The sequence below is a fragment of the Neodiprion pinetum genome, chromosome 5 (assembly GCF_021155775.2).
Source record: "Neodiprion pinetum isolate iyNeoPine1 chromosome 5, iyNeoPine1.2, whole genome shotgun sequence".
Classification (NCBI taxonomy): domain Eukaryota; kingdom Metazoa; phylum Arthropoda; class Insecta; order Hymenoptera; family Diprionidae; genus Neodiprion; species Neodiprion pinetum.
The window spans coordinates 19,557,355-19,584,083 of NC_060236.1; the positions used below are offsets into that span (position 1 = coordinate 19,557,355).

General features: G+C 38.1%; 4 protein-coding genes across 7 annotated transcripts in view; 3 read left to right on the top strand and 1 right to left on the bottom strand.

Moving 5' to 3' along the window:
• The window catches only part of LOC124219254 (retinal guanylyl cyclase 2), a 138,623-nt gene that overhangs the window by 84,124 nt on the left and 27,770 nt on the right, over nucleotides 1-26,729 (bottom strand). The window lies entirely within an intron of this gene.
• Nucleotides 1,873-11,816, top strand: LOC124219259 (UDP-glucosyltransferase 2-like). Of its 3 annotated transcripts, none has more exons than XM_046626589.2 (4): nucleotides 1,873-2,208; nucleotides 9,130-9,944; nucleotides 10,012-10,240; nucleotides 10,635-11,816. In XM_046626589.2, the coding sequence occupies exons 2-4, from the start codon at nucleotides 9,132-9,134 to the stop codon at nucleotides 11,144-11,146; spliced, it is 1,554 nt and encodes a 517-aa protein (XP_046482545.1). In that variant the 5' UTR covers nucleotides 1,873-2,208; nucleotides 9,130-9,131; the 3' UTR covers nucleotides 11,147-11,816. The 3 variants fall into 3 exon arrangements, with proteins under 3 accessions (XP_046482545.1, XP_046482543.1, XP_046482544.1); XM_046626587.2 differs by lacking the exons at nucleotides 9,130-9,944; nucleotides 10,012-10,240; nucleotides 10,635-11,816 and adding exons at nucleotides 4,622-5,436; nucleotides 5,499-5,727; nucleotides 6,006-6,610 and having other exon boundaries at nucleotides 1,931-2,208; XM_046626588.2 differs by lacking the exon at nucleotides 1,873-2,208 and adding an exon at nucleotides 8,354-8,605 and having other exon boundaries at nucleotides 10,635-11,815.
• LOC124219262 (UDP-glycosyltransferase UGT5-like) lies at nucleotides 12,872-24,905 on the top strand. 2 transcript variants are annotated; one of them, XM_069136414.1, is made up of 4 exons: nucleotides 12,872-13,792; nucleotides 21,924-22,738; nucleotides 22,800-23,028; nucleotides 23,564-24,905. In XM_069136414.1, exons 2-4 carry the CDS (start codon nucleotides 21,926-21,928, stop codon nucleotides 24,076-24,078), a joined length of 1,557 nt encoding a protein of 518 aa, XP_068992515.1. In that variant the 5' UTR covers nucleotides 12,872-13,792; nucleotides 21,924-21,925; the 3' UTR covers nucleotides 24,079-24,905. The 2 variants fall into 2 exon arrangements, with proteins under 2 accessions (XP_068992515.1, XP_046482549.1); XM_046626593.2 differs by lacking the exon at nucleotides 12,872-13,792 and adding an exon at nucleotides 21,488-21,616.
• On the top strand, nucleotides 17,775-20,479 carry LOC124219255 (UDP-glucosyltransferase 2-like). Its single transcript, XM_069136506.1, has 3 exons — nucleotides 17,775-19,374; nucleotides 19,442-19,765; nucleotides 19,798-20,479. The coding sequence occupies exons 1-3, from the start codon at nucleotides 18,523-18,525 to the stop codon at nucleotides 20,353-20,355; spliced, it is 1,734 nt and encodes a 577-aa protein (XP_068992607.1). The 5' UTR covers nucleotides 17,775-18,522; the 3' UTR covers nucleotides 20,356-20,479.

The following is a 26,729-nucleotide window of genomic DNA, read 5'->3' on the forward strand; positions in this document are numbered from 1 at the left end:
CCACTACTCCCAATGCAGGAATTGATTGAAGAGACGTTTTAAACGATGTGCTTGGTCTATTATGATTGATTTATAACAATGATCGACATATAGGAGTCGGTCTGGGGAAAGGGCTTGGATTGGTTTTTGAAAGATGTAATTATGAGTGATTCGTGCGAAAGCTAGGACGGAAGTGAGTAGTTTAACGGAATGTAGAAAGCGGGGTAGCTGCGATACAGAGATGAACCTGCTGACTCGGCAAAAATAAGGGGAGGATGCACGGTTTAAAGTGACTAACACAGACTATGGGAAAGGAATATGAGGTCTGGAGGACGTAACACCAACAATCCTGGGGATGTTCAACACTTGATTTGTTTTCTAATAGTCTTACTTCAATCAGTTGTTCACTGCTTCGGCGTGAATTCAACTATAATCATTTTGTTGACCATACGTGGCACCAAGCAATATGGCCAGCTTGAATCAAATAGATTTGATTCGATTTTTGCTATCCGCAACAATATTTATCGTTGCTGTAATATTCCTCATGGCAATAAAAGTGCTGCGCATTACAATAAGCATGTATCTTCCAAAAATTTCCAGCATTTACCATACTTGCTTATGTTCAACATCAGCATTACCATTCGAAAAGCCGAGGCAAATGGTATTTTGCTGGTTGTTTTTTTATCAGATACTCTTATCAGGATGAGATGTTTACCTTGTTATCAGGTGAAGTGGAGTATCTGAATTTTTCCGACTATGCGTTTACATCAGAACAACACGTGGACGATATAATTATTGTTGACAGTTACTGCGGCTTTGATCGATGTGTAAAGTAAATTTTTTTTTTTTTGACAACACGCAATTAGCACAGTCTATCTGGCAGTTATTTCTGTTCAAGGACTGTGGAGTGAGTGATGCTTTTGCTCGTGCCTGTGACGTTTTGGGTTTTGGATGATACTGAGACCTAGATCCAGCCCAGTAAAATTAGATCAAAAAAGGGGCTGGTAAGTAAAAAAATACAGTAGCGATTGCCCTTTACGAACCGTTAGAGAGGTGGAGAGGGCGGGGAGGGGGGGGGGGGGGGTGAATAGTAGTCCATACTTTGGTTTTTGGGCATCGCACCAGCTGGCTTCAGCCGCCATCTTGAATTTCAGGGTGAATGTTCATCTATTGAATAACTCGTTTGTTTTCATTCTCATACGAAAAATGGTAAATGTCCAAAGTTGTTTCAAATTAAATTTTCTACAATTTTGATTGTTATCATTTATTGCTTATGATCGATATTTTTCGACTAAGACCCAAACTATGGGGTAAAATTTAATTATTGCACTATACCGTTTATTATTGATTTTTCTGCACAAACGATGATAAACAAACTTGTTATGAATTAGATTTGACACCAGTTTGATTCTCGTTGTTTTTTCCATAGGATAAATATTTTGAAAGTTCAAGATGACGGCTGAAAATAAACTTTTTCACCCTTGAACAGAGTAGAATTTCAACCAATTTTAGAATACCTTAGCAGAAATACATTTCTTTTTTTGAATATATCTCTGGAGTGGTGCTCTGATCACTACCGAAAGTTGAGCAAATTTCCAAGAACAGGAAAAAGTGGATCAATTTGCAACGCGTGAGAACTGCATAAGCGGCTGAATTAGTAAAAATTCGATAAAGATGTTGGTTGGAATTCAAAAATTGAGAACAATGCTGCGCAAGGGATTAAAGTCCATTGAAGGTATGAATTTCAGGATAGACACTGAGAACGTGGATGAGACACCAAATTACGTTGATACTGCCGACCGAGTGACTGTGTATCATTAAAATTTTGCCTGATAATTTCAGGGGTTTCTTCGCTATGTGTATTCGCAGAAATCAAGTAATCAGCGATGGAAGGTCAAGCCTTGGATAAGTTACACGACTGTAGATTATTTATAACGGTTATGAAACAAGTCATCGTCGTAACTCATTTACAACTAGTTCGATGCTCACCTCTGATCAGAACGCACGTTTGGCCATCACTTTGCTTCACTCGACTGTGGTCAAAGCTCTAAACTTCAATCAGGCTTAAAATTCTTCCTTTCTTGCACCAATCATTTTTAGGTTACTGATGTCATAAGAGCAATGAAAACTCAGAGTAATCATTCAGAGTAAAACGCGAAGTAAAAGGACGCAAGTGTTGAACTGAAGAACAATTGAGTCCAGTTAACCGTTACTCTTACTATTTCTCAAGTAAGTATAAGATGAATGCGTATACGTTATAATTCTATTTCGATTGGCCACCCTGTCTTTTGTCAATATATACTCTTTTTCTATTCAACCCAGCTTCATCGTGTTAGAATTTAACTGAAATAGCTTAGCAAACCACACGTAGCATCAAGTGATATAGCCGGTGCAGGCTAAGCATGCATTCCATATCTATCACCGCAATGTATACCAATTATTGTGTAATTACCTACTCGTACCAATTATTTATATCATTCTACTTACTTGACCTCATAGATATTCATACCTATAACATATTACACGTCTAATGGAATTCAGTAACCGCAGAATGGAATATATAGGCACAAACCGCAACTTGGAGCCAAATTCCAAATATGTACATCAATATAGGTACTATAGTTGCGAATTTTTTTCCCTTAATCGGAGTACTCTGCAACGTTTCACATGAAATTTTTTGTATAAATTTTCAACACAACAGCTATTTTCGGCACGTGTAATTTTGTATTTTTTCATAGAAAATTTCGTTAGGGAGGTTTGACGGACTCTATTGTATTGATGAAAATCTTGTTTGTACTAATTTTTACGACATTTCTCTCAGACAGCTGGTTGGCCGTTTTCTGTCAACAGTAAGAAGAAAAAAAAATAAAAATTGCAACCGTACACACAGATTACAATAATCTGATCTTGCCTGAGCAATAGTGAACAAGCATCTGATTTTTATGTTATATAAATGGTTACATCTAGTTTAGATTACTGATATTTCAACAACGCTGTGACGTACCTACCTGATCACTCACTAAAAATTGACATCCGGTCCCATCATAGCGGTTGTATTTGAACTGTCGATAGAAAGGAATGGATGCAGTTTTGAAAACTGGTGACCTTAAATTTTTACGGAATTTTTCAAGCGATGTATTCTTACGTGCTGATTATGAATATGACCGGAAAAATGCCCATTAATGTCATTTTCAATGTGTCAACTTAAAAAACGGCCAGTTTTGGATACTTCGTTTACGTTGTTTGGTTAAGAATCGGTTCAAGAGAAAAAAGTGTTGAACGAAAAGTGCAGTGATGAAGAAATTTTTTGTTAAACGTTTTATATATGCTTTTCCTAAACCTTCATTTCGCGAAAAAACTAGCTAAGATCAAATGAAGTTTTTAGGAACTGTATTCAAAGCGAAATTTTCGATTACACAATAACAGAATGATAGAGCAAAAATAATACCTTGAGTAAATATTACAATAAACGTAACTGAAAGGAAAACATAAAGATTTTCAGCGGGCGGAAAACGATAGGTTTGAATTAAAGGACGTTCATTCAAGTACAAGTGACTAACATTCTGAATGTCAGTGCGCTTGTTAATAGTATTTTTGTTGTTTCGGCTGATAGGAGTAATTTTGCTTATCGTTCTTTCGTTCCAATTCTTTTTATTCTCATAGTCGAAAGTATACTCTTCCCTCAGTGAATAAGTCGCTAACGCAGATAAAAATAGCAGCATGAATAGAGACAAAAATCAGCACTTAAATACAGTGAATGAGAGGTTATACAGCAACGGTTATTACCCTCAACATCTTATTCAGTCCATCAGAAGACTCGGAGTAGAAAAACACTCTGATTGCATTGATCGAAATGAAGTGAAAGATAAGTAAAGCAAAACTATCTGAGGTAAAATGGCTGTAACGTTGAAGATTTACCTGAGAATATCAAACGGATTTCCGATAGAAAAGGAATTATTACAACTCACGAAGTAACGCTGAAGGACCTTACTCGATACTAAAATTTGCCACATCCATGATGGTCAATGACAACGCTGTTTACACGATCGACGATCCATATTGGTGAAAACAGCAACGACACTGTGAACCTTAGTCACTTGTACATCGCCGTTCTTTGATTAATTCAAAATCAATAAAACTCACTGCGTAACAGCTTTTGATGTTTACTTTTATGTTACATTCATCCTCATGTTGACCCGAGGTATGGTTTTATTATTTTCATCCAAAAATTCGAAAACAACCGTCACAATGGGATCGGATCATCAATTTATAGTGAGCAATTTTGTTCAGTATGCGTCAAAGCGGAATTGTTAAGAATATCAATAATCTATACAGGCTGTAACAATGAAAAAAAAAAAAACATGAAAATTCTTATGAATGAAAAAGAGATTTGACCTACCGCAATGACATTCCTCATGGATAATCATGAGGTCATGGGAGACTAATTCAAATTCGAATTTTTTTCTGTACCAATCACGTTAACTGATTTCATGATTCAGGAAGTTGAGTTCCATTTCATAAGTGTTGCTTGTTCCAACATTCACGGAAGAATTGGAAAAATTGAATTTCATTACATTTTATAATGCAATTATTACTGCAGCGTAATTTCTCTGAAGATAATTCTGCTGTGGTACTGTTGTAGCCATGAAACTTGGTATCACATTCCTTTTTCTGGTCGTCGCGTGCGTCGCAGATTGCTCAAGAATCCTTGCAATATTTTCGTACCCGGTTCAAAGTCACAACATGATGTTCGAGCCTTTGATGATCGGTCTGGCACGCGCCGGTCACTCAGTTGACGTGATCAGTCATTTTCCTCCGAAGAAATCGGTGCCGGGATATAACCATATAAGCCTGAAAGGAACGCTACACAATTTAGTGAACAATATAACCGCAGACTATGCTTCAATCCATGGCGGTGTTTATCAGATGATGAACTTTCTTTGCAACCGAGAAGTCAAAGATCTCTGTGGTCTGTTGCCATTACCGCAGCTACAGAGAGTCACCAATGCAGATACCAAGTACGACGTCATGATCACCGAGATCTTGGGGTCAAACTGCTACCTTTCTGTGGCTCACATAATGAAAATTCCGTTTATCGGAATAGTAACTAATGTCGTGTATCCCTGGGTTATTGATCCAGTCTTTGGTGACGCCAATCCTAGTTTTATCCCTTCACAACTGTCGACTTTCACAAACGAGATGAGTTTCTTTGAACGTGTGGAGAATATGATGATTCACGTGTATTCAAAGTTTCTCTTTTATTATTGGGACGTAACTGTGTCTAATCCATTGGCTAGAAAGTATTTCGACGATCTTCCACCCCTGAATGATATCTACAACAACATCAGTCTGGTGCTAGCCAATAGCCATTTCAGTATTCACGGAGTCCGCCCCGGGACTCAGGCCATCGTTGAAGTGGCAGGTCTTCACATCGACGAAACCCAAGTGCTTTCAGAGGTCAAGTATTTGACGATTGCCCACACGTCGATCGGAGGAGTAATAATTTCCATTGCTTTTAGGAATTGGAAAGGTTTTTAAATTCCTCCAAGGATGGGGTTGTGTACTTCAGCATGGGGACATTAGTGAGATCGGATACGTTTCAGGTGAAGAAGATACTAGCGATTTACGAAAGTTTTTCGGAACTTACAAATTACAAAGTGCTGTGGAAAGGTAACCTGAAGGACATGCCGAAACCGCTACCATCGAACGTCAAAATAGTTTCATGGGTGCCGCAGTATGCAATTCTCCGTAAGTTTTTCTCAGCAGCCGTGTAAGCACTTTTTGCGATAATCCTCGCAGATGATTCAAACTAGTCTGTGTTTTCGATACAAAAATTACCCATGCAAATCAATAGGCATTTTATGGTCGAGTTTAGTGTTAAGCTTTTTCACTTATACTGAACCACAAAGCCTCAAAATATCACGATTCACAATTCAAACTCTAGTGCCTCATTATATACAGTTCAAGATGTGCGAATACCCTAAACCGTCATTGGGCATTAAGCAATTTCGAATTCATTACCCAAGGTCATCCAAAAGTGAAGGCTTTCGTAACACATGGAGGTGCGATGGGAACCCAGGAGGCAATACACGCTGGAGTTCCAATAATAGGGATTCCGTTTTTCTTTGACCAGTCGTCCAACGTGATGGGATACGTGCAGAGAGGTTTCGGTGTTTACCTTAGCTACAAAGACATAAGCAAAGTAAGCTTCTCCAAGGCTTTGCGTGAGGTATTGTCAAACCCAAAGTATCAATCGAACGCAGCACGATACTCAAGACTGTTCAGGGACCGTCCTCTGTCGCCAATGGATGAGGCTATTTTCTGGGTCGAATATGTAATTCGTAACGGAGGCGAGCCATTGAGATCCTCGGGTCAGCATCTTAACTGGTTCCAGTATTACTTGATAGATGTTGGTCTATTTTTATTAGCTATAACGATGCTCGTTATCGCAGTCGTATTTACCTTCGTAAAAACAGTGCTGCATATCATTGCCTGCAAACAGAGTTGTGAGCTTCCAGTGAAAGATAAGTTTTCGTAAACACGTGTTTGTCATAGGCCAAGTTAATGTTGTGAATCCTGATGTTGAAATAATTCTTCAAAATATGAAATAAATAATTTTCCATCAAGCGTCTGTAAAGTACGCCTTTTCAATCGTGTTTTTTGCCTTTTCATGTGTTCATAAGCCTAAAGTTCACCTTCACGAACGGAAAACACAACCAAATAGGCGTATACTTTACGTATACTCGATCAAAAAATGTTGTTTGCGCCTCTGCTATAATGTTTCACGGCTTCGTGAGTATTGTTTGTTCCTCGAACCGGCTTCGCCAGCCCGTGGACGCATAATCTTCTACTCCATCATTAAAGTGCTACTGTACGGCCTAGATACGGAAAATACTATTTGCGTCTCGTTAGCTATGTGTCGCCAACTGAGTGGAGCCCTGACTGGTTCTCGTTTTTTGACCCGTTTAAGTTTTCCATTTTATTCTGTATTTGCTTCATTTTTGGTCAAAATAAAAACTATTTCTGTTGCCTGTATGTGCTATTGCATCTAATATGAACAACCTTTGCGTGCCATGGATCATGGCAGGGCGGAAGTCTGTGCGCCATGTATGTATGGTAGGCGCGGAGTAAGCGAGCAGCACGCATGCGCAGAGGGAGAAACGCGAGGCGAGCGAGTAGCGTGCGAAAGAGAAACGGGGATAAGAGGGGTTTGGACTCGAAAGCTCAAGGTGACGGACCGAATCTGTCACCCTAGCGAGTTATAGGGAGAACGTCATTGATCATGCACCGAGGCCGCGAGGTCCGTAAATATAAACTGTGCTACACCAAACCCGAATCTTTACCATCCGTAAGGCTTGGAGCTACATATTTCAAACCCCGTTTCTATGCCCCCCATAAGCTACTTATAAACATTTGAGTTAAACATACCTTTGGCAAACCTACTATTCCAATGCTCTGGAACATCACTGGAGGATCAGACCTTTTTGCTGTATCTAATTTTTTATTTGAAATTATTGAAATTTTTTTCATTGAAAATCAAAGCATTAGGCGTAAGGTAATTATTCTAGTATACACTCAAGAACAGATATAATATGTAAGTATCGATATCAGAGACTCACGATCTGTTGTATTCAGATGCCAGTGTGACAGTTACGGAATTTATAAATTCGGAATGAATCAGTTATTTTTGTTCGCCTGTCGCTCAATATAAAACGTGGATACATCACGAATGGCAAAGGTTCAATTTCCAATTCACGTGGAGGTGTTGACAAACCGAAATTAAATCGAATCGTGAAAGAAGCTGATCTGTAATGTTTTCTGTGGCTGCAATAGTAAAAAAAACCAATGACAGTAACGGAAATCCGTAATAAATGTGAGCTCATAAAGTTTGATTAATCGATAGTTTATAGATTATATTATATTATATGTAGATACTGATATCAATAACGAGTAAGAATTTCTTCTCTGCATGCACGATGTAAGGAGACTGTAGTGTGTAGATGTTATGTTTACCCTTTCAATCCTTTGCTTCCATGAGAAGCCCGTAAGACGGCAATGCCGTCTAATAAATGAGATGCGGGTGTGCAAATCATTAATCTACGAGAGAATTTTGTTGAAAATATGTAAATTTGAACAACTGGTGAATTTACATATTTTCGATATCAATAACATTCGTCAGACAAGACTTGGCGGAAGTGACATTGACGAAAGACTCCAGTGTATCATGTGTTTTCATTTTTTATCGCAAGCGTGGCATTTGTTACATAAAGAGGTATTACCGTTATCACCATGACGTTGTTTAATTCTGATCCCAAATCTCGTATTGATAACCTTACTTCCGAGCGTAATTGTAGGGTCTTACTTAACAGTAAGTATACCATAGCCATTAGCGAAAGACACTTGGCACCCGTCTAACGTAAACAGACTTCGTGAGGATCAAGTTATTACGTAATGAGATTCATACCTCAGTTCAACACTGACCGTTGGCTTGAAAGGACGTATGAGTCCTTATCCATTTAATAAAATCAAAACCGTGTTGTTATACAGTGCAGTTAATAGTTCAAATCATCAAGAAAACTTGGTGGATTTTCTGAATTCATTTGTAAACACGTAGCGCCAATCACTAGTAAGTACAACTGCGATAGTGAGTAACTGTAAACAATCCAATAGCAGCAGTGTAATCACATGAGAGTGAATCAAATTAGTTGGTCAATAAACATTGTATCGTAATCGTCAAGACAAACGTGCTATTATTTAATTCAAAGTCAGTTACCAACAAGCGAATGCAACGTGCAATTGGAATTCACTTAATTAGTAGCGATATAATTTTTCCTTCAAATGTTTAGTGAAATCGGATCACAAAAATAATTGTTGATTTACTTGGGAATATAAGAAAATGTACGTTGTCTTCGTTCAGTCGGATTTTTGTCCGCTAAAGCGTTATTTATTCGTAATTCACGTGCATATTCTAGAGTCTGAGGTATGAATGATTTCCAAAGGACGGTGATAAGATTCTGCTTTTCACATTGACCTTGCGAAAGTAGTCGTTGTGGTTAGTCGCAGCCACAGAATAACTAGCGCACGCTAGTCAGCGAACCGCGATAACGGTTCATATGTTTCTGAAAAATGTTCATCATAGTCTTTTTACAGCCATGGAGACTCGTGCCATCCTTGTATTTTTGGCTGCCTGCTATGTGACAAATGGAGCAAGGATCATTGGGGTGTTTCCATATCAAGGTCGGAGCCACAACATAATGTTTGAGCCCTTGATGATTGGTTTGGCACGTGCTGGGCATACAATTGACATGATCAGTCATTTTCCTCCGGCGGAACCAGTGCCAGGATATAATCATATAAATCTCAAAGGCTCATTGCCGACTTACGTAAACAATGTGACAGCGTCTCATGCCCGTAAAGTAACGACAGTTGGCTACGGAATTGGTAGATTATGTGGCCTGATATCGAAGCAGTTGTGCAGTCTTTTCGAAACTCCTCAGGTGCAGAATATTCTCAATACTGACGTCAAGTACGATTTGATGGTCACAGAGGTCTTCTCGACGAATTGTTTCCTGGCAGTGGCTTACAAATTAAAGATTCCAGTGGTCGGGGTCGGCAGCAGCGTGATGTATGCCTGGGGTTATGATCCTTTTTACGGTGAAGCGAATCCCAGCTTTATACCGTCGCAGTTTGGGGCATTTACGAACGAAATGAGTTTTATCCAACGTGTGGAGAATACGATAGTCCATTTTTACTCAAAGTACCTCTTCTATAGCTACGACAAGACTGTGTCTGAACCAGTCGCCAGGAAGCATGTTCCAGATCTGCCATCGTTGAACGAAATCTACAACAATATGAGCCTTCTGCTCGTCAACAGTCATTACAGCGTCCACGGAGCGCGTCCAGGGAACCCCGCCATCGTCGAAGTGGCAGGTCTACACATCGACCAGACCCAAGCTCTTTCCAAGGTAAGCTATTCAATGAGTTCTTGTTGAATTTGATAGTGACAGTGCTGACAATTTCCATCCTCGTTAGGAATTGGACGTGTTTCTGAACTCCTCGAAAGACGGTGTCATCTACTTCAGCATGGGAACGATGGTCAGGTCAGACACATTTGATCCTGAGAAGATATCTGCTATCTACGAGTCCTTTTCGGAACTTTCGAATTACAAGGTGCTCTGGAAGGGGAACGTAGAGGATCTACCGAAGCCGTTACCATCCAATGTAAAAGTAGTTGCATGGGCTCCTCAGTATGCAGTTCTGCGTAAGTTTCATTTTCGCAATGGTACAAGTTTCAATATCTTTCACATCGACGTAGCTGGATCACGGTTCCAATTAAATCCTTCCAATACTGAATCGCCTAGGATCGAAATGTCATCAGGCACGGATATACTGTTTCAGTCAAAATTCGTGGTCTAAAAACATCCCGTGAATTTCCGAACCATGCCTTATGACTCATTTTCTAACTTACGAAAGCCACGAAGGACATCTTACGGATTTAAAGGTATCCTTCGGAGGTAGAATTTTGGTCTACAAGACACCTTTTGAATCTCTTTTTTAATGACTTTCTGAGTACCTTGTTACCAGTGACATACAAGCTCATACTGTAATCACGAAGTGTCTGCAACTTCATTGTAACTCCATAATAAATTTTACAGGCCACCCAAAAGTGAAAGCGTTCGTGACCCACGGAGGTTTAATGGGAACCATCGAGGCCATCCAAGCCGGAGTTCCAATGGTTGGAATGCCGTTCATGGTAGATCAGACCTTCAACATAATGGGATACGTTCATAAAGGTATCGCTGTTCATGTGAACTACGAAGATCTAACCAAGGCAAGATTCTCAAACGCCTTGCGAGAGGTATTGTTGAACCCGAAGTACCAATCGAACTCAGAGCGCATCGCAAGATTGTTCAAGGACCGTCCATTGTCACCGTTGGACGAGGCAATTTTCTGGATCGAATACGTCATCCGCAACGGGGGCGAGCCTCTTAAATCGTCGGGCCGCCATCTCAACTGGTTCCAGTATTATTTGTTAGATGTCTTTCTATTCTTAATCAATATAGCGGCCATTGTTCTTGCCATTGTTTACGTGATCGTCAAAAAAACGCTCTCCGCTATTGTTGGTACAAAAAGTCACGCAACCTCAAGTAAAAAGAAAATTTCCTAAGACACGTGCGGTAAAAAATCAGTATTTTGATGGAATATAGTTATGACGAACATTTTTATGTACAAAAAACAGAATATACAATTTTGAAGTCACTAGTTGGTAAAGAAAAAAAAATTGTCAGTTTTGACTTGGCCATCACACAGTGTCTTGTCTTGATCACATTTCCTAATTAAAAAAAAAATTTGAGCAAATTGTGTTGAAGATAATAATTATTCGTCTCATTCATCACCTTGCAAAGGTAAATTTTTTGTTTGAAGCGACAAAACGTTCCGATGTACATCACTATGATGCATGTTCATCGAATGTTTTCATTGTTTTTGATTTTGGCTTTGCTACGTCATTGATCATTTTTACGCGATTCGAGCGAGCACATTTTCAATTTCTGGAGTTGGAAACTAATTTCCGTAAATTCTCCCACGGCAGTTAGGTTACTATCTCATACTGCTAGAAAAAAAAACTTTTACGAAGAAAAAAAAAATTTCCAAGTCAAGAAAATGTAATATTGGAAATTTATAATGAAATATTTTCTTCAGTCATATTTAATTTCCACAAATTGAAAGACTACTGTTCTTAAATAAATTATGGAATTATAGAAAATATTTAATATATTCATTCGGACTATAATAAATGTCTTATTTAATAAAATGAAAAGTTGTGATGAAATAGAAAGCGTTGAATATTACAATTGAAACAATTTAAATTATAATGCTAAGAAAAATAACTTTAAATCAGTATAAATATCGGTTTGGGAAAAAGAAATACATTAAAATAGTATAGATCTCATAATTTCTCAATGCAAGAATATCATATAAAAACATAATAATAATTACTACCGTATTTGACGGAAAGATTTAATCAGGTAAAAATAATCAAATAATTGTTCGTAAAAAGTAATTTTTTTTTCCGTATAGACAGTAGATTTTTCATCATTCAACATCCTCCTTCCATACAAATCCAATAGGTACTTTCAAGAAAACCTCTCGATATAATTAAAATTCAATGACGCACGGATCATTTTACATTTACAATCGGTTTTAAAAGACACGATAATTTCAAAACTTTGATACGATAGGTGCCCTTTTCTTGGGTTAGAAAACTGGTTTTGTTTGTTTTTTTTTTTTGTTTTTTTTTGTTTATGGTGCGCAATACTAGTTAATAATAATAAATACAGTGGGCTCAAGAATATCTTGCATGAAGTACCCAGATGGCTAAAGCGAGTATGATCAAGGTTATGAAAATCTATGGGTGACGACATTGAATTCCTTGTACATTTCGATATTCAATCTCTCCATTCTAGTCCTAATCTTTTTCACGATGTAATAACGTGTCATAGTGAAAACTTTTTTTTCACCCGTATAATATCACAGGTAGTTGAACTAACGTTTTCACGTTTAATATTATTGTTTAGCCAACAACTTGACCTTTTCAACCGTAATTGATCTCGTTTCGTTTTTGCTCCGCGTCCATAATCGTGCTCATGATCCGTACGACATTCTCTACTGTACAGGAAATATCAAGAGCGTGAAGATTAATTTGCTTCGTCATAGTGACAGCTTGAGTCTCGGATAATCCTGAAGCTGATAATAAGTCTCGAGACTCGTTAGCGTATAAGTATGTCATTGTATGTGAAGTGCTACATGTTGTGTAATATCTTCCGAGATCAAAGTCCGTGTTCGAATCTAAACGTGCGTGGCCTTGAAAATCAACAAAGATGTGGCCGGAGGTTTGGTTTCTTTCTTTCAACTGATAAGTGGACTTAACCGTTACACAGTCGGGATTATTTTGCAACGGTATAAAAAATTTGCAGTGATCAGGCGAAGCTGGGACTCGGCCGAAGTGGTGGTCAGTTTGTCGTAAAAAAAAAAGAAGTAAAAATTACACATAATTTTCCGTATATTCGAAGCAGTGCCTTTATTACCGTTGTAATTTTAGTACTTTTATTCCCATAAAAACACTATCTTTTCAAACAGCAAAACATTGACAAGTAAATTCAAATAGGTGCGAACTAAAATTCCAGAAAGACACTAAGGCTCCCGGTTGAACTAACTTTGCAACTAAAACGTTCACTAATTTTTTTGTTTTCTTCAACTGGCCACCTCACGGATCTTTTACGCTGCTGTTACGTGCAAAAAGTGAACGATTAGGAGTGGAAGGCTAGGTATCAAAGCTATTACATAATTCCATGTAAGATATGGGATCGTAGTTATGAAACACAGCGCGGATGACGAGATAATACATCAACAAAGTGGATGCCCAACTCTCGGCAATACGTACGACTTTATTCGATCTTCGACAGTGTTTTTGCCAAGACCTGCATTCGCGGATTAATTTTTATTCCGGACTAATAATATACACTTTACCTGATACTAAATGAAATTCATTGTGAAAATCGTAAAATTATAAATACTTTCCTTATCAGCGTGAATGTTTTTCAGTGCCATAGATTAGGTTACTTTAATCGTAAACAGACTGCAGAATGAACCTTATTGTATCACAGTGATTCTAGTCGAACATTTTTTCCCAAATTCTCAACGGCCAACGTTGATCCAGTGACATCAACAACAGTAAAACCATAACATCTCAACTCCATACTGCGTTGAACTGAAGAATATTCGAACCCTGTTAACTTGGAGTTTGATTTTTCAGGTAGGTAGATAAAGGTGTAATATTACAATTATTAACCATGATTGAACTGAAGAATACTTTCAACTATCTACACGCAATATATTTCCCGAATTTCCACCGTATCGCCGAATGATGTACCTACAACTAATCTCGAATTGCAATTAACATTTCCAAAATTTTTTGTCTCTCCATTTTTGACACGTCTGGTTTTATATTTGTATTCTTGAGATTTTGAAATTACCGCAAAGATGAATCTCTATCGCAATATTTGTGCAGTACGTTTAACGACCTCCCGATGCCGAGGCCTCGAGGCACGCTCATTATTTTTTCTCACAACTAACTGTCAAGACGCTTTGACACCGAATACTATAATACGCGCGCACATGTACGCAAGAAGTCGAATTAAGTGCCAAGAGATAAATTATGGAAATGCACAACGTCGAGATACCAGAGAGAGTTTGTCGCTGATAGATTACTGGGAATGCGAGAATTAGTGACAAAGCCCTGCAGATTTGGCCGTAACGAAATAGACGACATGCTTTTCATTCGCCAGAGTTCAATTGTGCGGTATGTTTATAAATTATTCATTCAGCGATATGTGCCGTCTCAATTTTACTCGGTACACTGCAAATCCAAAACTGTTATGTTTACACGTTCATATGTGTTATTTCCCTGTAGTCACTTCATACACGTTTTAGGGTGTGTTAATTTGTAACACACCTTTGGTGTGTTATTTAAATACTTTTTAGGTAACTATTGCAAATTTAAACGCGTTATTCCAATATGACTTTGAAAATAAATATAAATTTTGATAAGTTGCTTATTGTACAGATTTGGGTGTAACGCTTTTCATGCATATAGATGTACATCAGGGTAACCACTCGAAATTTTTTAGTGAACAAGTTTTTTTCGCCCTTACTGCCATTTAAAAAGTTTTTATACAGGGGTGACCATATCACTTCTGAACCCACTGTTGTACTCGGCAACCTTCCGTATGCTCAAATATTTAGTGAAGTATTTGATGAAACAGAATGGTTCACAAATCCAATGATGCGATCTTCCAAAATTGTTATTCACGGAACTTCCTATCACTCTGGGAGTATAATTTTAACGGAATGCAATGAAGATTCTTTACCCTCGTTTGGAGAAGTTAGTGATTTATTTGTTTTGGTGGATACGAAATTACTTATAATTTCAGTGCTTCGAACTGTCCATTACGAAAATAAATTGAACTCCTAAATGGTGAATTTATCTGAACAGTATGAACAGAAGCATGTATTAAATGTTAAGAATTTAATATTTCCCCATCCGTTTTCCTCGTTTACTGTCCACAATCAAAAATATATTCCATTAATCAGTCATCAGCGAACTGAATTTGCAGGATAGTATCTATATAGAAATAAATAATTAAAATGTAGAAGAAATATGGAATACGATGTGTAATCTTTTTTGTGCATATCTCTCTTCTACGAACATACTAAAATAGAATAACGATAAAAATTTGAAGGTTTGAATAATATTTTTTAAAATTTTTAATCTAACGTAAAACATGCTTTATTTTCTCTTATTGTCTCAGATTAAGATACTTCCGGTTCAAATAACACGCGGCTTAATGAGACAGAAAATATTAATTTTATGTAATGAATGTACGGTAAGCCATATTTTTATATTTTTCAACCGTCGTGACATCGTTCGCTTTAAAAGATATTTCGAATCCAAGGGTTTATCTAATATTGTATTTTTTGCGCATTATTTAAGCGGCTGAAGTGTGTAAATCGGCCAAAACGTGTTAAGTGATCACATGCGTGTTATTTTAATTCATTTAAAACGTATTGCGCTTTGCGTATGAAGGTTTTAATACACAGTCGTAGCGTATTAAATTTACAATACGGATAAAGTGCGTTGGAATTATACACGATGTGCGTTGAAAGAACACACAACACGGTTGACGTTGTAAATAATTGTTTTTATTTTTGTTTTTGCCTACATTCTGATTAATGTGGGAGGTCAAAAACATATGTCAATAAGGGGACGGTGAAGAATTTGAGTCTATTGTCAACATAAAAGAAAAAACATGAAATCAATAGACAGGCTAACTAAAAAAAAAAAAAAATGACGAGTACGATAATAAATGTGACATTGACTATAAATGGAAAAAATTAAAAATAAATAAAATATAAATGAAATGTAAATAACATATAAATAAAACGTGAATGAAAAATAAATAAAATATAAATAAAACATAAGGGGAATATAAATAAAATATAAATAACATACAAAAACTCTTTAAATCTCGTCCATTGTTCAAACGATTAAAATTACACATTCATTCCAAACATTCACAAATAAATTAAGATAAAATACGCCGGAATTCACACTGGGATATAAAATTGTCTATAGTGATCATGTAAAAAGGTTGTCAGTCATAGATATATTAAAAATCACTTATCCCTTGATTTAATACTCGGCAGCAGCTCCGTCGTGTAATTGTTCATGTGATTTTGCGAATCTTTTGATAAAATTTGGAATCCACGGTCTTCTTGAGTTTTCTTCGCGGCGATTCCGTAATGCGAAGAAAACTGTAAAAATTGACGATTCCTTGGATCTCGTAACTTGGCTTTGTTTTTTATTTTTTACTGACAGGTTAAGATTCGTACGGATGTTTACTGGCGAGGTCGATGTGTTACTTTAATTTGAAATTATCGTTTACAATGATTAAACAATCGCTACGGGGAATTATAAACCGGTTGGTTGGGCGTCTACCCGTAGACTCTTTCAAATGCCAAGCCGTTTCAAGCAAAGCAAAATTTCGCGGGCAGCACTTTTGAATTTATAATATCGCCACAACGTGTGTTCTTTTAAGACATCAGATTCTTACTACACACGAATATGTGTTATTAAAATAACACGCTCCATAACACGTTTAGATTTGCAGTGTAAGTATGAATAACCCGATATTTCTTGAATACGCAATGATATTATGTCACGCCTTCTGTTTAAGAATCGTATGCAACGGATTCATATCATCCGCTAATCAAAAGGTTCAATTCGTATCTAAATCGGTTCAAGTATGAATTATTCATTCCCGATAGAAAAAAATATCTAATCAGTTCGTAACTACGAATAATAAACATGTACCATCAGTAAAGCAGTTTGCGAAGTTAATTAAGCTATCAGTACGGTTCGAAATTAGATAAGAACTCGTTTATCAGCCTGTACTAAAACAAAATATTACAGCAAAAAGCATTGTATTATGCACCTAATCACATGAATACTTTCGCGTCGTTTTACACACATACGAATTGCTGGTGTTATTATTTTTTGTAGCGCCGAGCTACATACATGGCATAATATTTCAATCGCAATGTCATTGCCAGTCATCTCAAACTGTGATGCAACCGTTTCGCTCCAGGCATCATTTCAATGCCATGAAATTCCAGTAGACTTCATGGCAACATACGTACCGTAAGATTTTATACTGTAACACATCATTACTTATGAGTATGACGGAACAAAATAAAAATATAACGATGAAAATTTTGACCACAAAATTTCGGTTTTTCGACCATTCGACTTTTTGGTCTTCCGGGATTTTGACCCCTACCTCTAAGATGTGATTGATTTAAAAATCGCCATAGTCTCTCGCTCAAGGTGGTTCGTTAGCACGTGATAATGATAGTCGGGTCAGAAATTCAGTAGTTTGGAATCAGTCTGAAACTCACTCTTGGGCGAGATGCCGCCTCCGTTATTCCCCAAGTAATTGTGAGTTGCAGATGTTTCTTCATACTGCATTCGACGTACACTTTGTTGCGGCGAAAAATTATCAGTGACCAGTTTCGGAGACAGTTGACTATCAGTGGTTGTTAATTGCAATGCGAACTCGCTGCAATAGGCATGTTACGTTCATATTTACTAAATGGTATTGCAGTATCGATGTTTATTACCTTTTTTATAACCGTATGAATTCGTTCAAATAAGCTTGACGTTATTACAATTGTAAGAATCTGGACGCCACATGTTCTCACATATACGTGTGGTGTCGATCATCTTGAGGCTGCGAGGATAGTCAGTCGGTCAGTATCCGTATAGTCATTCACATCAATCATCAATGTGAAAACTCGAATTAGCACATAAGCATCGAGATGGAATTTTAATTATTTATTTATTTGTTTTGTGTAATCCCTTCGAACCCTGTTGGGAAAGTTTATGAAAATTCAGTTTGATCTGTATAACTATTTATATAATTATAAGATTTACATCACCATTATGCGGTTATAGCACCTGACTTACTAATATAAGAAATCCGTTACACAATAGAAGTAGACATAGACTACTGTGTAAACGCGATAAATTGATACACCGTTCCATAATGAAATTCACGCAAAAACAAGAAATCGATCGATCAACTGACTTATCTGAAAAAAAAAGTGTAAATATTTATGCGAGAAATTTTAAGGTGATAGATTTTGTTAGATTTGTTCAGAAAAAAGTGATATGTAATACATCCGCACATCCGTAAGGTTACGTTATTTTCAAATCCGTATATTCAAATACTTATTACATCATTGCCACAAGCATTTTTATCCGACTGTTTGCAGTTTTTGGAACATTTATTTCTACCGGGTTTCAGAATTTCATGTGATAAATTCAAGATAGCACTCCAGTACCTAAATTTCGGTGATCACAATGAAGTATAACCATTGAACTGAAATTTTGAAATTATTATGTAATAGGGATTATTTGACGACGCCATGTTGGTCGAAACAAGTAAATCACATTCTTTCACAGCCATGGCACTTCGCACCCTCTTCGTAATAATTATGACAGTTTGTCTAACGGATGGAGCAAGAATCCTAGGGATATTCCCATACCAGGGAAAAAGTCACAATGTAATGTTCGAGCCCCTGATGATCGGACTGGCGAAAGCCGGCCACACAGTCGACCTTGTCAGTCATTTCCCGTTGAAAAAGCCGGTGCCAGGATTGAACCACATAAGCTTGAAAGGATCACTGCACTTCTACGTAAACAACGTCACAGCATCTTTAGCTCGGGGGTACAACGGAATCTACGGAATGGTACATTCCGTTTCAGTAAAGTCAGCTCTGGACCTTTGCAATCTCATGCGACTTCCTCAGCTGCAGAATATCATAAACACAGACACGAAGTACGACATCATGGTGACTCAGGTCTTCGGGAGCAACTGCTACCTTGCCGTAGCTCACAAGTTGAAGATTCCAGTTGTGGGGGTCGTAACCAGCGTTATATATCCATGGAGTTACGGTCCTTTCTTCGGTGACGCTAATCCGAGTTTCATCCCGTCTCAGTTGGGGACATTCACGAACGAGATGAGCTTCGTCGAACGCGTGCAAAACACAATAGAACATTATTACGCAAAGTTTCTATTCCATTACTACGACAGAACAGTGTCCGATCCATTGGCAAAAAAGTATTTTGATGATTTGCCACCGTTAAATGACTTGTACAATAACATGAGCTTGCTGTTGGTCAACAGTCATCTCAGCATTCACGGTGTTCGCCCAGGAAATCCTGCCATCGTTGAAGTGGGAGGTCTTCACATCGACAGGACTCAAGTACTTTCAGAGGTGAAGTGTTGAAAGATTTTTAAACTCAGATATTCGTAGCAAAAGCAATGATTTTCATCACTTTTAGGAATTGGAAAAGTATTTAAATTCATCAAAAGATGGTGTTGTCTACTTCTGCATGGGAACGATGGTCAGGTCTGACACTTTTGCACAGGAAAAGATACTAGCTATCTACGAGAGTTTTTCTGCACTTTCTAATTACAATATCCTCTGGAAGAGTAATGCCGAAGATTTGCCAAAGCCATTTCCATCAAACCTTAAAGTCATTCCATGGGCACCGCAGTACGCAGTTCTCAGTAAGTTTATTATTTTCATGAAGGTAATAATCAAGTATGGGACAAATTTTAGTTCACTGAGGATTTACTGCAAAATCCGTAAAGCATTCGTCTCAAATTAATCTTCTGGTTTCGGTTATACTTTTCCGTTCACGATGAGGCAACAAAGATAGTTGGATATTGTCAAGAAGGCATGACGGACCGGGTCAAGGCGTTCGTGACCCATGGAGGTTTGATGGGAACCCTGGAAGCGGTAGACGCCGGAGTTCCCATGATTGGCATTCCGTTTTTTGGAGACCAGGCATTTAATGTGTTAGGATACGTACACAGAGGATTCGCCGTTCACATCGACTACGACGACACCAACCAGCTGACATTTTCCAAAGCTCTGAATGAGGTACTGACAAATCCAATGTACCAATCGAATGCTGCACGTTACTCAAGACTTTTCAAGGATCGTCCTATGTCGCCGTTGGATGAGGCAGTCTTTTGGATCGAATACATCATTCGAAATGGAGGCGAGCCCCTCAGGTCTTCGGCTCTTCATCTATATTGGTTCCAGTATTACTTGATAGACGTTATTCTGTTCTTACTAGCTGTACCAACGCTGTTTCTCCTGAGTTTATTCCACGTTTTGAAAAGAGTTCTGCGTACTAACAAGAGTACCAAAACTCGCACCATTCAAAAAAAGAAAAAAACTTCATAATACTGGATAATTGTAATTTATGCTTATTATTTATCTGTCAAGATCTTTGTACTGATCATTTCTATAAAATGCTTGTTAAAAATAATAATTGCAAACTGTGCACAAGTGTCTGATTTCGGAATACAGAAATGGTTTGAACTCACTTCTATTCATTTTGGTTCGCTATTAACAAAATTTTTTGGGCATTTCCATCCTCTTAATGATCGCCATGGTGTGTGTCGAGAAATGCATACTGACGAAGTTCCGGGACTGGCAGGTAGTTCTGATTCCGGATCCTCGAAAGTTGTGAAAATCGATATACTGGATGCGGAAGAGGGTCAAGCTTATCTTCTCTGACGATCAGCAAAATTTCGTCGCCACTGTTTACATCATAATTTACACACAGAGTTACACGCTGAATTCACGTTGAAGGGGCTGACTCGCTTTTGCTATTGTACAGCCATTTGCTCAGCACTGACTTGCGTCAACACCGATTGCTTGGTCGTCCAGAAGACTATATTGATGCTGCTTATCGCCGGAGCATTGGGTCAGGCTGGTGACGAAGGAGATAATTACTAGTGTCAGAGTTCTCGGTGTAACAGTTGCCCCCAAGATCACGCTCGCTTACACATTAAACATTCTCAATCGATAAAATAAATCGTTGATAGTTGATATACGGTTAGTCTGATCGACACATGAATTAGAGTTGATAAAACCGATTAATTCAACTGACTATTCAATATTATCGGATCAATGAAGCATATTTGAGTGAAACACTGGATAAGAATGACAATTCCTGTCTGATTTGGTTTGAAATATTGAAATAACCTACACAGAAAAATTCATTGCCACTTTCTAGGTGCGCTTCTAAATATTCTGCCACAGTATACGTATCAACGCATACCAGCATTACATGTGAGAAAGATACAATTAATCAACAGAGACCTTTTGAAATGCTTGGTCATTGCGATACCGCCCAGATATTGTTTTGCATTATTTTGTAATCCCTGTTACCCCCGGCTCGTAAATTATACATAGCCTGATATATGTTGACCTTGGCGAAATAGTGAGATAATACTGGGCCTGTGCCAGTAGAAATGAACTATCGAGTGGAACAAGGCATTTCTTTTTTTTCTACTGATAAACAGACATGGTTATCACGCTGGGCTACCAAGAATTACTAGAATCTTATCATGTGCAGTTCCGTACTTGCTTGTGATCAAGTATAACATTCGTGTTTCATCCCAACCTGAGTGGGCAAAAGCCCCGCGTAAATCAAAAGGTGAGAGATTGGTTGACAGCTAGTGTAAAACATCGGTAAATCTTCAAAAACATTGTTCAAACTGTCAGTATATATGTATCACAGTAGCGTTTGACACTGAATATTGATGTATGAACAACCATTGTGTACGATCGTGAATGATCTACTTATTGGTCATGTCATTGCATCGTGAACATAGTGACAATGCCAGCAGTTTATGGGTTGTTCTGCTTATTGGTTCAGTCAACAATTGGTTAAAAAACATGGTTTGAATGAAGTGTATATGATGCGAAAACGTATAAACGGATTATGAACGTTTGTGTTGCAGAGATGGAATTCCGCACTGTACTCGTGTTCCTGATCACCTGTTGTGCCACAGACGCGGCAAGGATCCTCGGCATATTTCCATACCAAGGGAGAAGTCATAACATAATGTTTGAGCCACTGATGGTCGGCCTAGCGCGAGCGGGCCATACGGTTGACGTTGTGAGTCACTTTCCTCCAAAGGAATCAGTTTCAGGATTTAACCATATAAGTTTGAAGGGATCGCTACATTTCTACGTGAACAACATAACAGTATCGTTTACCAAAGAGGTGAAAGGAGTTCACAACGTGATTCGCTTTATCAGCGGTCGGGAACCTTCCGACCTTTGCAACCTGATGCGGCTCCCTCAACTGCAGAACATCCTTAACACAAAGACCAAGTACGACGTCATGGTGACGGAGGTCTTTGGGACCAACTGCTACCTAGCCGTGGCACACAAGCTGCAGATTCCAGTCGTCGGGGTCACAACTGGGGTCATGTATTCATGGGGTTACAGTCCGTTCTTCGGCGATGGAAATCCTAGTTTTATACCGTCTCAGTTAGGCAGCTTCACGAATGAGATGAGCTTTCTCGAACGCGTGGAGAACACCATCATTTACTTCTACTCAATTTTCCTATTCAACTATTACGAGAAAACAGTATCCGATCCGCTGGCTCGTCAGTACGTCGAGGATATGCCGCCGTTGACTGATTTGTACAATAACATGAGCCTGATGCTAGTTAACAGTCACCCCAGCATCCATGGCGTTCGTCCAGGGAGTCCAGCCATTGTTGAAGTGGCAGGTCTGCACGTCGATGAAACCCAAGTTTTGTCGAAGGTAAGCATTGAATAATGCGTACATTTACGGTAAGACTAATGAACACTGTCACCCTGCTTAGGAACTGGAAGAGTTTTTAAACTCGTCTAAGGATGGGGTGGTCTACTTCAGCATGGGCACAATGGTGCGGTCTGATACCTTTTCGTCGGATAGGATATCCGCCATATATGAGAGTTTTTCGGAACTTCCCAATTACAATGTCCTTTGGAAGGGTAACGCGGACCATCTGCCTAAGCCGTTTCCACCCAACGTTAAAGTCGTTTCGTGGGCACCACAGTACGCAGTTCTCCGTAAGTGTTCCTCGAATCGATTCAATACCTCTCAAGTAGTCCTTCAAATTACTTCTTCGTCTCGCACAAGGAAAGTACCCTTGTTGCATGTCACCTATTTTCATCATTCTGCGACACGTAGCACACGTAGAAACATTTGTCACTTTTTTTTATATTCCAATCTAGTCGTTTCAGGGCTGCAAACCACCTCTCAAGGCAATCCTCCAAGACTGCTTTTTCTGGAATCCTTGGTAATGACGTAATTTTTTTTTGACTCAACCCATTCGAGACTTTTCATTTTGAATAGTTTGGTTACTTTTTACGGGCAAACTTAGAGGGTTTTTAGCTCTTAAGCGGCGGAATTTATACCTAAAAACAAATGTCTAATGTTTTCTTATGTCTACATTGCGTTTACCACATATCACAGAATGGAGAAAATGGACTTTGGGTGCTTTTCTTGTCAAAGTGAACATTACAATCCTCAAGTCACAATGATCACATATTAGAGTGTAACTGGCAAAATCACTTGAAGCTAATTTTTCGTCAACTCTTCTAGGTCATCCAAAAGTTAAGGCTTTTATTACGCACGGAGGTTTGATGGGGACTGAGGAGGCGATACACGCGGGAGTTCCAATGATTGGAATCCCGTTTGCCGTGGATCAGACATTCAATGTGGCGGGTTACGCGCATCGTGGTTTCGCCATTCACCTTGACTACAAGGATCTCAACAAGGCTACCTTTTCCAAAGCTTTGAGTGAGGTACTAACAAACCCAAAGTACCAGTCAAATGCTGCGTATTTTTCAAGGCTGTTCAAGGATCGTCCACGTTCTCCACTGGACGAAGCAGTTTTTTGGATTGAATATATCGTCCGCAATGGTGGCGAGCCACTCAAGTCTTCGGCCCTGCACCTCAACTGGTTCCAGTATTACTTGATCGACGTTATTTTGTTCTTACTGACCGCCGCGGCGCTTGTCGTAATTGTTCTGTTTCTCTTAATCAGAAAAGTACTAGGTATTTTTATTGGCACGACAAAGCCTTCAACGCGGCAGCGCAAACAAAAGACCAAGTAAAACCAATGTGCCGATACCATTTGTTATGCAAACAAATGTGGAGTCTGGGTTATCCTATTTTTGGTCACATGAAGATATCTCTTGATATAATTGCAAGCATTAACGAACAACTAATTTTTGTGACCATAGTTATCGCCACAAACTGTAATTCGTCATTGGAATATATGGATATTAATATTTTACTTAATTTTCATCTACTCATTTCTCAAACTTGAGAAATTTTGTCACTATCATTAAGACAGAAGTGTCGGGAAACAGAAGACAGCAAACTATTTGGAGTTATAAAGTATTTTGAGATTGGTGACTATTTCTCCAGTATTGATGCTCATTTCCTGATGCATATTTCAAGAGAATTCATGTACCTTATGCGGAAGGAAGTTGAAAATTCACAAAAGTCTACATTTTAAATTGTTGTTCAAGATGTATTGAGAAAAAAGAGTTTGCCTGGTACAAAAGTAGACTTCAACATTATAGTTGAATCATAAAAGTCACGGAGACGTTATCGGTATGATTTTAATCGCAGCTACAAGTGTCACTTCCGGTGAATTTATAGTTTTGCTCATTTCTTTGGTAAGGAATCGATTTTTTACATGAGCGGAAGGATACACTTCTGGACTTTGAGAATGGAAAGTAATTTTATAAGTGACGAACGTTCTCCAAATAAGATGCTTCTTTTGACTTGACTTTCCCGCATTAGTCACAAACTTATTTATCAAGCAGGCATTTAATCTTGTAACAGAATGTTTGACGACAGAGTTTTGTGTAAAACGATCACGTGCTTCGCAATAAGTTACAATAAAAAAAAAAAGAGCGATTCCGAAACGAAATCGAAGTACTTTGATCATGCCTCACGTGGATTTTATCCTCATCTGTCAGCTTCATGCCAGCCCAGTATTACTTGGCTCGCGTGACGAGAGGGTTTAAAGAAAAGTCGTGCGCACGTTGCCTAATGGTCCGTATTTCTGATCTGTCACGGAGACCGAGGGCCTGGAATTGTAAGAATTTTTTACCCTCATTCCAACCACGGCAGTGGAGAGAGAGAATCGAAATGAGCTTCCTTTACGATGGAAAGAAAAAAGAAGAAGAAAAAAAAAGAAGAAATATCGAGAGAGTTTCTGCAGATATTTTCGTGGTCTTTCAAAAAGTGTATTGCGTGTAGCTCACAGACGACGGCTTTCAGGGATTCCGGAAGTGTTTTTCAATTTCAACAGAGATTATCGCGTCTATTTTCAAAAGTAACAGGAGTGAACTTCGAATGATAAAATGAAACCGAAAGTGAGCAAAACGATTTGTTAATCTTGTCCCATATTTTTATTTATCCACGTTATCCAATGGGTTTCGAGTCATGAATGAAATGTGATAGGATTTACAATATTTACAACATTTTTTACCCACTTCATATAAAACTACCAATCCGGAATTTCAAAAAGTGGTCACACATTTCAAAGACTTTTTACGTAATCAGCATGGTAAAAAACCTGATCGTAGCTCTGTGGAATCTGACATAAATAAAGACGAAGTGAATTCTTTTCATCGCCTATACGTATAATCTCAGGCTGTTATCGGGTTAGAGAAAAGCAAAACTCCTATAGAATGTTGCAGTATGTGAAAATGATGTAACAAGCTTGTGGAAATTGTGTTTTGTCAAACTGTCTGGTTTTTCCGGCATGTTTAAATACCTTATAATGTAAATAATTTGAGATAGGTTTTTGGTTATTCCGAATTAGTTTAATTTTTACTAAAAATATACGAAATGCTGTTCTGTTAACGATTTTTTTTTCAATCAAATGACTTAATGTTTGCTTCTCATACGGGAATTCTTACTTCAACCACGCTTCTTATCCATTTTTTCAGCGTTTTACAGCGGTCGATAGCTATAGCAGGTAACGGAAGTGGAGCTTCTATCGATTTTGCGCCAACTATTTGCAATTCACTGGACTGATGTATTATCTTGAAAATACGATGAAAAAGTGCATTTTTCCGTACTTCGATGCTCTTTTTTCTTACTGTCACAGAGATGATCACTTTACGTACAAAATGGAGGTAAAAAGAAGTGCTTGAACCATATTAGTGTTACATTAATACCTTATCAGTTGCCGTTAATATAAAAACGATGAAATTGGATTTACGCAAAGCGTCATAATAACAGTCATTTATCAGAGTCTTCCGCAATTGTTCAAATCCTCCAATAAAAAGGAAACCTATTGAATGTTTCTAAAATTCAGTTTATCACGAACTTTCATTTCAACGTAACTGTAGAATTTTCGTTTTTCATGAAGTGGATCTTGATATGTGAATATGAGATAATCTAACATCGCAAAGTTGTGATCATGGAACTTTTGAAATTTGTAGTAATTTTAGTAACTATTTAGTTTTCAGATTGTGTGAAATTTTTGACGATATTTCGGTACCAGGGAAAAAGTAACAACATAATTTTCGAGGTACTCGTTATTCGTTTAACATGTGCAGGTCACTCGGTTGACGTTGTAAGTTACTTTCCCCATAAAGAGCCAATTAGAGAACTGAACTACATCAGCCTGAAAGGAACGCTAGAGTTCAACAGTAATAGCATAACCCCAACAACGGTGAAGTCACTCTACGTTGGGGTAAAAGCAATAGACCACGTTTCCTAGGAGATATCAAATGAACTC

What these genes read in the sequence shown, in the direction of transcription:
- LOC124219259 (XM_046626589.2), top strand. Translation starts at nt 9,132, where the DNA reads ATGGAGACTCGTGCCATCCTTGTATTTTTGGCTGCCTGCTATGTGACA. An exon ending in AGACCCAAGCTCTTTCCAAG is followed by an intron (nt 9,945 to 10,011) that starts GTAAGCTATTCA and finishes CATCCTCGTTAG; the next exon opens with GAATTGGACGTGTTTCTGAA. An exon ending in TCCTCAGTATGCAGTTCTGC is followed by an intron (nt 10,241 to 10,634) that starts GTAAGTTTCATT and finishes TAAATTTTACAG; the next exon opens with GCCACCCAAAAGTGAAAGCG.
- LOC124219255 (XM_069136506.1), top strand. Translation starts at nt 18,523, where the DNA reads ATGTTGGTCGAAACAAGTAAATCACATTCTTTCACAGCCATGGCACTT. An exon ending in GGACTCAAGTACTTTCAGAG is followed by an intron (nt 19,375 to 19,441) that starts GTGAAGTGTTGA and finishes CATCACTTTTAG; the next exon opens with GAATTGGAAAAGTATTTAAA. An exon ending in TCCGTAAAGCATTCGTCTCA is followed by an intron (nt 19,766 to 19,797) that starts AATTAATCTTCT and finishes TTATACTTTTCC; the next exon opens with GTTCACGATGAGGCAACAAA.
- LOC124219262 (XM_069136414.1), top strand. Translation starts at nt 21,926, where the DNA reads ATGGAATTCCGCACTGTACTCGTGTTCCTGATCACCTGTTGTGCCACA. An exon ending in AAACCCAAGTTTTGTCGAAG is followed by an intron (nt 22,739 to 22,799) that starts GTAAGCATTGAA and finishes CACCCTGCTTAG; the next exon opens with GAACTGGAAGAGTTTTTAAA. An exon ending in ACCACAGTACGCAGTTCTCC is followed by an intron (nt 23,029 to 23,563) that starts GTAAGTGTTCCT and finishes CAACTCTTCTAG; the next exon opens with GTCATCCAAAAGTTAAGGCT.